Source organism: Chiloscyllium plagiosum, chromosome 12 (assembly GCF_004010195.1).
Source record: "Chiloscyllium plagiosum isolate BGI_BamShark_2017 chromosome 12, ASM401019v2, whole genome shotgun sequence".
In the NCBI taxonomy this organism is placed as follows: Eukaryota; Metazoa; Chordata; class Chondrichthyes; order Orectolobiformes; family Hemiscylliidae; genus Chiloscyllium; species Chiloscyllium plagiosum.
The window spans coordinates 1,261,081-1,273,498 of NC_057721.1; the positions used below are offsets into that span (position 1 = coordinate 1,261,081).

The 12,418-nt window shown below is 42.6% G+C and overlaps 1 protein-coding gene across 1 annotated transcript in view; it reads right to left on the bottom strand.

Annotated features, from left to right (window-relative positions):
* grk1a (G protein-coupled receptor kinase 1 a) overlaps positions 1-12,418 on the bottom strand; it is a 36,705-nt gene that overhangs the window by 12,300 nt on the left and 11,987 nt on the right. The window contains exons 2-3 of the mRNA XM_043700241.1: positions 8,214-8,341; positions 1,013-1,170 (exon numbers count right to left, since the gene is read on the bottom strand). Of these exons, the coding sequence (XP_043556176.1) occupies positions 1,013-1,170; positions 8,214-8,341 (286 nt within the window). The remainder of the gene's footprint in view (positions 1-1,012; positions 1,171-8,213; positions 8,342-12,418) is intronic.

Consider the following 12,418-nt stretch of genomic DNA (forward strand, 5'->3'; position numbering starts at 1 on the left):
ACTCTCCAATCCAATCACTCTCTGTCTTCAATCCCCTCACCCTCCAATCCCTCACTGTCAGTCCCTGATCCCCTCAGCCTCTAATCTCTCACCATCAGTCCCCAATTGCCTCACACTCCAATCCCCTCACTCTCCATTCCCAATCCCCTCACACTCCAATCCCCTCACTCTCCATTCCTGATCCCCTCACCCTCTAATTCTTCACTGTCAGTCCATAATCCCCTCACCCTCAGTCACCAATCCCCTTACCCTCTAATTCCTCACTGTCAGTCCCCAATCGCCTCACACTCCAATTCCCTCACTCTCTATTCCCAATCCCCTCACCCTCCAATCCCTCACCTTCAGACCCTGATGCCCTCACCCTCCAATCCAATACAAAGCAGGTCTCAAGAAAAGTAAACAGGATGTAAATGTACTTATTCAGCTTGTCCCCAGCCTTGGTGGGGAATTTGGATTCGGTGGACACGGTTTCAAAATAAGGGTTTCCTTATTTAAGATGGAGATGAAGGGGAATATACTCTCTCAAAAGGCCAGTAATCTTTGGTATTCGCTTCCCCAGAGAGCAGTGTGTGGTCTGGTCATTGACTATATCCACAGTTGAGTTACATAAAGATTGACTGCTAAGGGAGTCAAGAGTTACAGTGGATGGGGAGAAGGGTAGAGACAGGTAGGTGAACATGAGGCCACAACTGCTTTAGCCATGATATTATTAAATAGTGGACCAGGCTTGATGGACAGAATGGCCTACACCTGCTCCTAATTCTCTTGGTATTTTTTGTGGTAATTCTCACTCTGCTGAGCTGAATCACTCTTCCACAGTGGAACCTCATTGCATGTGGATCCAAACTTCAGGCACGCTGTCCAATTGTATCAAGTGTGACATGGAAAGGTCCAGTCAGAAAACCAGGGCAGCAATGTACCCCTGAGAGACTCCTCCTGATTTAAACAAAGCAAACCCCAACCCCACCCTCCAAACCCAACCATTTCCTCTCATCCAACTCCCTCAGCTCACCCTCATTGTCGAGCAGCACATTCTCTGGTTTCAGGTCCCGGTAGATGATCCTGGATTGGTGAAGATGTTCCATGCCACACACAATTTGAGCCGTGTAGAAACAAGCTCTCTCCTCGCTAAAACCTGGATTGTTCTCATCAACATTGTAAATGTGATATCTGCAGAGACAGGGAGGGATGGGAGTGTCACCCAGGAGTTTAGTTTGACTAAGCAACCTTCAAACACAATTGTAGAAAACTGGTCATTTTAATGTACTTGGTGTTAAGATGTAGGCATTGCTAACTGGGCCAAATTTATTGCCCATCAATAATTGCCCTATGCCTTCTTGAATCATTGCAGTCCACGTGCTGTAGTTTGACCTACAATGCCCAATGGGAGGGAGTTCTCGGATTTTGACCCAGTGACAGTGAAGGAACAGCGATATATTTCCAAGTCAGAATGGGGAACGACTTGGAATGGAACTTGCAGGGGTTGGAGTTCCCTTGTATCTGCTGCCCTTGTCCTTCTAGATAGAAGTGGTCATGGGTTTAGAAAGTGTTGTTGCTGGAACCTAAAATAAATGGAGAAGACCATCACGAATTATACACCGTAATGAAGAAACTGAACAAATCCTTTGAAATGAAAAGCTTTAGCATTGGGTTAATTTTTAAAGCAACGAAATAGAAATAATGAGATGTTATCTTAATGTTACATCGAGCATACTGTGTACTGCACATAATTCTAGACTCTGGAATTGTTAAAAAATGCATATTGGAGCAAATATGGAAAAACTTTACAAAGGTGAAATCTGAACTGAGATATTATCCATGAAAGACTTAATGGGCTGGTAATCTTTTCTCATTGACTAGAAATTGAGCTGGACTAGTAATTTAAGTACTTTAGTCAGAGGCCAGGAATCCTGCAGTGTGTATCTCCACAAAGCCTATCCACCATTTACAGGGCATAAGTCAATCCAATCATTTGACTGGATAGGTGCACCTCCAACAACACTGAAGAAGCTTGACACCATCTAGGACAAAGCAGCTTGCTTGATTGGCACCACATCCACAAATATCCATTCCCTCCACCATCAATGCTCGGTAGCACTAATGTATACTATTTACAAGATGCCTTGCAGAAATTCAACAAGGCTCCTCAGACAGCACCTTACAAAAGTGCTGGGTGACTACATTTACATCCTGTCTACTTTTTTTGAACACCTGCTTTGCATTGGTTTGGAGATGAGGGAATCAGGGATTGAGGGTGAAGGGATTGGGGACTGAAAGGGAGGGATTGGAATGTGAGGAAATCTAGGACTGAAGGTGAGGGATTGGAGATGGGCAGTTCTTCAAAGGCTATTAGGGATGGGCAATAAATGCTGGACCAGTCAATTATGCCCACCTCATCTGAAAAAATATTTTTAAAATCCTGTCAAGGTTTTGGATTCTCTTATTCCACCTATCAAAAAATCCAGCCATACCTCTTTCTATAGGAAATTACCCTCAACCTGAAGTATTTTTATATCTTCTTGTATTTTGTCAGTCTTCCTTCAGTGTGTTTTTTTTTGCTTGATAACAGTCCTGTAAGGTTCTTTAGCATGTTTTACCAAATTAGCTATGAAGAAACATTGAATAGACTGGGTTTGTTTTCAGTAGAACGCAGGAGGTCAAGGGGCGACCTGATAGAAGTTTATAAGATTGTGAATGGCATGGATAGAGTAACAAGTATGAGACTTTTTCCTCAAAGTGGAGGGCTCAATCACTAGAGGACACAATTTCAAGATGCATGGGGGGCAAGTTTAAAAGAGACATGCGATTTCTTACTAGTAATGTAAGATATCTTATTTTATGCTTTAGTTGTTTGTAGGATAGATTAGTAGTTAGCTGAGAGCTCTTTTCTCTCTTTTTTTCTTTCTCTTTCTCTTTTGTTGTGTTTTGGTTATTATTTATTTCTTTTAGTGGGCGGCACGGTGGCACGGTGGTTAGCACTGCTGCCTCACAGCACCAGAGACCTGGGTTCAATTCCCGCCTCAGGTGTGGAGTTGTCTGCGTGGGTTTCCTCCAGGTGCTCCGGTTTCCTCCCACAGTCCAAAGATGTGCAGTTTAGGTGAATTGGCCATGCTAAATTGCCCGTAGTGTTAGGTGTAGGGGAATGGGTGGGTTGCACTTCGGCGGGTCGGTGTGGACTTGTTGGGCCAAAGGGCCTGTTTCCACACTGTAAGTAATCTAATATATTTAATTGTATATTAGTATTTATACTTGTTTGTATTACTTTGTAATTTTGTAATATATGTTTAAATTTTTTTTTTTCTCCTTCAATAAAAATACCTATTAAAAAAAAGATGTGCAAGGCAGGTTTTTCACACAAAGGGTAGTGAGTGCCTGGAATGCGATGCCAGAGGAGATGATCGAAAGAGATGCAATAACAGCATTCAGAGTACCTGGATGAATACATGAATAGGAAGGGAATAGAGGGATATGGATCATGTAAGTGAAGACAGTTTTAGTATGGAAGGGCAAAATATGCTTGCGCAGACTTGGAGGGCCGTAAGGCCTGTTCTGTGCCGTATTGTTCTTTGCTCTTTGTTCTTAAAGGCTTTTAAAAGTCTAAATTTATCCACTGTATTCTCCTTCTCTACTCTTTTGATTACAACTGAGTGACAGATACCTGGAAACCACCAGTCTCCATAAACTGAAGTCTTCTCATTATTTGCAAATTAGTCCAAGTTTGTCATCAATTTAGAAATTATAGCCAGTTCCTAACCATGAATCCCTCCCCACAGTGATCATTTTTGCTGTTGTTTTGCTGTTAGTCTTTCTCCCTGACTCTGTTTTCCCCTTTCACGCTGTCTGTTGGCATTGAGAGATTGGGTCAGCCTTGAATTTTCTGGATCATTCTGCTGGTGGGAACACTTTGCTTCAGTGGAAAAGTTAACCAGATGCTATTGAGTGACGTACCAATCAAACACCCCTTACTTAAAGCCAATGGAAATGAGAATCTGATGTCTCTGTGGTGCAGTGGTAGAGTCCCTACTTCTTAGCCAGAAGGACCAGGTTGAAATCCTGCTTCGTGTAAAGATGTCTCTGAACAGAAAATGCATATAATGTGTGTTCTAGGTGAAGTTTTCCAATTTCCATTCAGCAGATTTCTGTCCTTCTCTCCTTCACACTAGACCTCAAGGCTACTGGAACCCACTCCATTCTTGTAAAAAAGTAAAGAAGTGTTGCTTCTACTGTGTAGAACTTTAGTGAGACCACTCCTGGAATATCGTGTGCAGTTCTGCTTTAATTGGAAGGAAATATTGGCTACAGAGGAAGTGTAGCGAAGGTTCAACAGCCTAATTCTAGGCATGATTGGACCATCCAATGAGGAGACATTGAGGGTAGAGGAAGAGTGACAGATTAAAAGAAAGACATAGGAGCAGGGATAAGCCAGTCAGCCCATCAAGTCCACTATGCCATTGGGTGAAGTCATAGCCAATCTGATTATTTTCATCTCCGCTTTCCTGCCATTTCCCCATAATTATTGATTCCCTTACTGACTAAGACTCTGTCTATCTCAGCTTGTATGTGTTTAATGACCCAGCCTCAACAGCCCTCTGAAATAGAGAATTCCAGAGATTCACCACTTGTAAGATAGAAAAAATCCTCTTTGTCTTAAATAGATGACTCCTTACTCTGAGATAATGCCCTCTAGTCCTAGACTCTCCCAGAAGGGGAAACAACCTCTCCATCGATCCTGTTAAGCCCCCTAAGAATCCTGTATGTTTCAATCAGGTGAATTTTCGTTCTTCTAAACTCCCTTGAGTACAAACCCAATCTACTCAACATCTACTCATAAGGTAGTCCCTCCATACCTGGGATCAGCTCGTGAAATTTCCCTGACTGCCTCCAATGTTAGGAAATCTTTCCTTAAATAAGGGGCCCAAACTGTTCACAGTATTCCAGCTGTGGTCTGACTAGTGCCTTTAGCAAAACCTTTCAGTTTTACATTACATTCCCTTTGAAATAAAGACCAATGTTCCATTTGGCTTTGCTATTATCTTTTGAGCCGGTAAGCAGCTTTTTTTGTGTGATTTATTTTTGTGTGCTCTATGTAACACTTATTTACGAGGGTTCCCAGTTCCCTTTGTGCTGCAGGTTTCTGCAGCCTTGACCCATTTAAATAATGTTCAGCTCCTCTTTTCTTCCTGCCAAATCTCACATGTTTCTACTTTGTATTCCAGCAGCTAAGTTTTAGCCCATTCACTTAACCTGTCTATCTCTCTCTGCAGACTCCTGTGTCATCCTCACCACCTGCCTTCCCATCTGTTTTTGTGTCATGTGCAAACCTGCCAATGTACATTCACTTTCCTCATCCAAGTCACTGAGATAGATTGTAAATATATATTTATAAAAACACATATATGTATCTTTATATGTGTTATAAAGAAAGCAATATGCAGTAAAGAATTCCACAGATTCATTACCCTCTGAAAGAAGAAATTCCTCCTTATCTCTGTGTTAAATGGGTATCCCCTTATTCTGAGATTATATTCCCTGATGTTCGACTCTCCCCTAAGGGTAAGTCACCTTTTTTTTTAATTTCACTCCTTCCCTTTTGAAATAAAGGTGTTACTTTGGCAGTTTTTCAATCTTCTTGGACATTTCCTGAATCTAAGTTGATACCAGTGCATCAACTATCTCTGTAGCTACTTCCTTTAATATCCTAAGATGCATTCTATCACACCCAGGGGACTTATCAATCTTTAGTCCCATTTGTTTCCCTGGTACATTTTCCTTTAGCAATAGGTATTGTATTTATTTCCTCTCCCCTTTTCCCTTTTGATTATTTAGTATTTTTGGAATGCTGTTAGAATCATAGAATCCCTACAGTGTGGAAGCAAATCATTTGACCTGTCAAGTCCACACCAACCCTCCAAAGAGTATCCCATCCATACCTACCCCATACCCTATATTTCCAATGGCCAATCCAGCACATCTTTGGACTGTGGGAAGAAACTGGAGCACCCAGAGGAAACCTATGCAGACACGGGGAGAATGTGCAAACTCCACACAGACAGCCACCCGGGGGTGGAATTGAACCCAGGTCCCTGGCACTGTGAGACAGCAGTTCTAACCACTGAGCCACTCTGCCAACCCAACCATGACGACTGATGCAAAATATTTATTCAACTCCTTTGCCATTTCCAGGTCACCATTATATTTTTCCCCAGCCTCATTCTCTAAGAAGCCTATGTTTACTTATGCCTTGCTCTTTGCCTTGATATTACTTGCAAGTTTACACTCAAATATTATTTTCTTCCTCTTTTTATTTATCATCTCTTGTAAATTTTAAAACTTACCCAATCCCCGGCTTACCAATAATCTTTGCCACACTGAATGTTTTTCTTTGTGTTTGATGCTGCACTTAACTTCACTGATTACCATGGTGGGCTCATCCCCTATCTAAGTTCCTTCTTCCTCAACAGGGTGTATCTTTGTTGTGAGCAATGAGTCAATTTTTTAAACATTATCCCTCACCCATATTTGCTGCTAAACGCCTTTCTGAGTCTGCCCCAGCTCGCTCTATCCTCATTCCTTTTTTAATTGCCCTTATTTAAGTTTGGCACAGTTGCCTCTGATCCAGGTTTTTCCCTTTCACACTGAATGCTAAATTCCACCATATTATGGTCACTGTTTCCTAGGGGATTATTTTACTCTGAGATCATTTATTAAACCATTATTCATTAAACATTTCACATCATTACACATCACAAGATGATCTCTTGAAACTTACAAAATTCTTAACAAAGGATGCTTTTCCTGATTATGGGGTCTGGAACCAGGGGACCTGGTCTCAGAATAAAGGGCCGGGCATTTCGGACTGAAATGAGGAGGAATTCCTTCATTCAGATGGTGGTGAACCTTCACAATTCACTCTCTTTACCTACATCTTTGAATTCTGTCGTTGTGTCTCACCATTTCATTCCTCTCAACATCTTCCACACACCAGGGCGTTCTCTGTCTTTTCCTGTAACCAGGGTAATTTTATGTTTCTATGCCTCCTCTCCTCCCCAAATCGTTAGTGCCTCCCCCACTGCATTGTTCCTTTTTGGAAGTAATGTTGAGGTTGCACAAGACATTGGTGAGGCCTGTTCTGGTTGCCCCGGTATTGGAAGGATATTATAGAGCTGGAGAAGGTTCTGAAAAGATTTACCAGGATGTCGTTGGGAATGTAAGGTTTGAGTTATAAGGAGAGGCTGAATAAGTGGGGACTTCAGTCATTGGAGAGTAGGAGGTTGAGGGGTGACTTTATAGAAGTTTTTAAAATCATGAGGGACATAGATAACATGAAAGGCAAGTGTCTTTTTAACTAGGTTGGGGGATTTCAAGTCTAGGTGGCATATTTTTAAGATGAGAGGAGAAAGATATAAAAGGGACATGAGGGACAATTTTGGTTTGTGTGTGGAATGAACTGCCAGAGGAAATGGTGGATGTGGGTATAGTTACAGGGTTTAATAGACATTTGGATTAGTACTTGAATAAAAAATGTTTGGAGGGATACAAGCCAAGCACTGGCAAGTGGTACTAGTTTAGTTTGGGATTATGGTTGGCATGGACTGGTTGGACCAAGCAATCTGTTTCTGTGACTCTATGTCTCTGAATGCTGTTCATCTCAGGAAGTATCATGTCATCGAGAATGGGAATGATGTTAGTGGAGCAGGAGGATCTCTATGGGAAATCCCAGCAATGTGTGCCTCCTGACCTTAAACAGCAATTTAACCCTGGTTGCTTCGACAGAGGGTCCCATCACCTCCCCCATCAAGCAAAAGCAAATGCCACAGCAGTTTTGAAAGGGGACTGTCAGCTGTCCGGATGTCCATTCCAACTGGATTAGCAAAGACAGTCCACCTGCTCATTTATCTCCTCGGTTAAATGCTGCGTGTTGGTCTGGCTCCCCAAATTATTCTACCTAACATTAATTTTTTGTGAAGGAATTCACCCCCCCCCCAGGAAGGTGAATATATCCAATTTGAATACTTACAGTTTTCTCTTGTTTGGAAGTACTGAGCAGGAGGAGCTGTGAGGGTGGGTTAAGGGAGTTGGCTGGCTGTGGAGGTGGGGTGGGGGAGGAGTGCGATTGAATTTGGGACAGAGCCAGGGGAAATGATTTGGCCTACCCTGGTGATGAAAGTTGATGAACCTTTGTGAAATTTCTCAGAGCACCATTTCGTGTTTACCTCAAATCCCCACCATTCATGATGGTCATGACCAGGCACAGCTCTGCTTTCGTTTGAAAGGCGTAAGCCAGCGAGACGATGAATCGAGTGTGCACCCTGGCAAGAATTCTCTTCTCCACCATCGCTCCCTGAAAAACGAAGAGCAGCCTGATCAGGTCATAGAATGGAGTTCTAGACACGTAACAGCATGGAAACAGACCCTTTGCCCAACTCGTCCATGCCGACCAGAGATCCTAAAATAATCTAGTCCCATTTGCCATTCTTTGGCCCGTATCCCTCCAAACCCTTCCTATTCATATACCCATCCAGATACCTTTTAAATGTTGCTAATATACCTGCCAGCACCACTTCGTCTGGCAGCGCCATGTATACAGCACCCTCCGTGTGAACAAGTTGCCACTTAGGTCTCTTTTAAATCTTTTCCCTCTCACATTAAAACAATACCCTTTAGTTTTGAACTCCCCTACCCTAAGGAAAAGAGCTTAGCTATTCACACTATCCATGCTCTTTGTGATTTTATAAATCTCTATAATGTCACCCTTCAGCCTCCGATGCTCCAGGGAAAACAGCCCCAGCCTATTCAGCCTCTCCCTATAGCTCAAACCCTCCAACCCTGGCAACATCCTTCTAAGTATCTTCTGCACCCTTTCAAGTTTAACAACATCTTTCCTGTAGCAGGGAGACCAGAACTAAATGCATGATCATGAGTTTCAGTGACTCCACCCTCCAAGAATCCGAACAGAAGGGACATAAAGCAATTTCTATTGTGCATGTGCATCTGGCTAATTGTTTATCTTTGTCCCCTTGTTCCGGAGGACGATATCCACAATGCTTTCTTGTGTTAAAGAGCCCTGGTGTGGCTAAAGTTAGGCCTTGAGTTGAACATAAGCAATATGCCTGTGTGTCATTCAGCCCCTCTAGCTTGCCCTATCATTCAATGAGGTCATCTTCTCCTTCAACGCCATTTTCTCACCCTATCCCCATATCCCTTTCTTTTAATATTTAGAAATCCACCGGTCTGTGCCTTGCACTTACTTAATGATTGAGCTTCCATAGCCCTCTTGAGTAAAGAATTGCAAAGACCCACCGCCCTCTGAGTGGAGAGGTTCCTCACTGTATGGCAAACCCCCCATTCTGAGGCTGTGTCCCCTGGTTCTCAACAACCCCACTCCACTCACTGTTGCACTACCCACAGGGAGGCACCCTTCCATTAACTGTTTTCTAGAGCCCTATAATAATGCTGTATATTTCACATAAACATGTGAGAAATGAGCCAGTGCAGGCCATTCAAGCCCTCAAGCTTGCTCCCATATCCAGTAAGATCACGGCTGATCATGGACTATAAGAAACAGGAACACAAATAGGGCCATTCAGCCCCTTAAGCTTGTTCTATCATTCATTAGGATCATGGCTGATCCGCCATTCTTCATGTTCCCTTTCTTGCCCTTTCCCAGTAACTCTGATTCCCTGACCAGTCAAGAATCTATCTATCTATCTCAGCCTTAAGTATACATGAGGTCTCTGCCCCCATAGGTCTCTGTGATAAGGAGTTCCAAAGAGAAGAAATCCCTCCTCAACTGAGTCTTAAATTGGTGCATCTTTACTCTGAGACAATGACTTCTAGTCCTAGACTCTCACATACTGAGAAACATTCTTTCAGTATTCACCCTGTCAAGCCCCTTAAGAATCCTATATATTTCAATGAGATCACCTCTCATTCTTCTAAACTCCAATGAGTAGAGCCCCAACCTGTATATCAAGGAGCATCTAGTGAACTTTCTCTGAACTGTTTCCGATGAAATAATATCTTTCCTTGATTGAAAGGACCAAAACTGTTCGTAATTCTCCAGTATATAGATAATCTTTCACCATCTTGCCTACCAAGAATCTGCCAACTGTTACCTTAAAAATATTCAACGACTTTGCTTTTGAGAAACCTGAAGACTTGTGACCCTCTTAGACAAAAGAAATCCTGTCTTGGCTCTACCTTAAATGGACAACTCCTTATTTATAAACAATAACCCCTAGTTCTATATTCTCCCACAAGAGGAAACACCTTTTGAAATGTTTAAATGAGATTACGCCACATTCTTCTAAACACCAGAGATTATTACAACAGTCTATTTAATCTTTCCTCATGGGATGATACATCTACCCCAGCAATTTGTATGCTGGACCTTGGTTAGCCCCTGTCTCTGGCAAATATATCTTTTTGATGGCAAGGAGACCAACACTGCATAGATCCTGGTTTAGCCCACAATTAATACAGGAAGATATCTGGGCTAGGTGCAAATATCCTAACAAGGGTCATTATGGAACTGTAATTATTGAAAATGCTGCTAACCCCCATTAATGATTTTGATGCTTATGCTTGTCTTGATATCTATATTGGGGGAGAAAGTGATCCCTGGAGCTCTGGTTTCTTTGTACAATAAACTCTGCCGCTGAATCCCGATTCTAACTCAGAGATATCTATATTCCTAACCATAGTCAGCTGACGAGGCGAACACACAGCTTTGATGTGGATTGCAAGGGTACATAATGGTGAAGTGGGAGTTAACATGGGGCATGCTGACATGGGGCACACAGACACAAGATGGCCGCTGAGCCATAAGTTGGTCACTCAGCACACAAGGTGGCCAATGAGCCATTACATGGAAAAGTACAGCGAAACATACACAGATACTGCCTGAGGGCAACAAGGTACCAACACAATTGACACAGAACGTAGACAATTAGTTTAAGGCGGGTGAGGGAGAGAATACACATCAGTCTACTGCTCGCTGAAGTGTCTGAGTCCAGCCACCACCTTCAATAGAAATGCTAACTACCTGAGACGGCTTGTATAAATGTGTTAATACCTTAGGGTGCATTAATGGGAAACAATCTTCCTTCTCAGGAAGAACGATCATGACCAATTACTGCAGCAATGGACTTCTGCATAGCTGCTGAAACTGACAAAATGATCAAATGTATAAAATATCATGACATGTGGTCCCAGGGTGGGAGAAGGCTTGCAGCTGACAGCCGTGCTGCCAGACCTCTCTCTTTCCCTGGAGCTCTGGTTTCTTTGTACAATAAACTCTGCCGCTGAATCCCGATTCTAACTCAGAGATTGACAATTTTCCCCACAACAATGGGATCATGCCATTCAGCAGAAGGCACACAGACCATTTGAGATATGTAACAGTTTGACTGGAAAGTTTATACAACATTCTGTTACACAGTGACAAGGATGTAGTATGTAACAATGCAACTGCAGTCTGTTCAAAGTGAGTTAGTGTACAACAACCCACATACAATATGTACACTGTGAGTTATAGTACACAACAACTCACCACCCTCTATACACATTAGTTACAGTGTACAGCAACCTACCTACAGTCTGTGTACAGTGAGTTACGGTGTACAGCAACCCACCTACAGTCTGTATGCAGTGAGTTACAGTGTACAACAGCACACATACAGTTTGTACACAGTGAGTTACAGTGTAGAACAACACACCTACAGTCTGTACATAATGAGTAACAGTATACAACCCACCTACAGTCCGCACCCAGTCAGTTACAGTGTACAACAACTCACCTACAGTCTGTACACAATGATTAGGGTATAGTGGCACAGGACACAACAATCCACTGACATTCTGTACACAGAAGCTCCAGTATGCTACAGTGCCATTCAGTGAATAAAAATACGTAACAATTCACTGACATTCTTTATACAGTGACAGAGGTACAGTATACAAAAGCCCACCTTCCTGCTGTACATAAGTGAGTCTGACAGAAGCATCCAACCTCCCACCCAATCTCTGTACACATAAGGTACATTATTCTCTGCCCCACCATTCCACCACGTGTGTACACAGTATCTCAGTACCATTATAGATTGATGAGGGCAGAGCAGTAGATGTGATCTATATGGACTTCAGTAAGGCGTTCGACAAGGTTCCCCATGGGAAACTGATTAGCAAGATTAGATCTCATGGAATACAGGGAGTACTAACCATTTGGATACAGAACTGACTCAAAGGTAGAAGACAGAGGGTGGTGATGGAGGGTTGTTTTTCAGACTGGAGGCCTGTGACCAGTGGAGTGCCACAAGGATCGGTGCTGTGTCCTCTACTTTTTGTCATTTACATAAATGATTTGGATGCGAGCATTAGAGGTATAGTTAGTAAGTTTGCAGATGACACCAAAATTGGA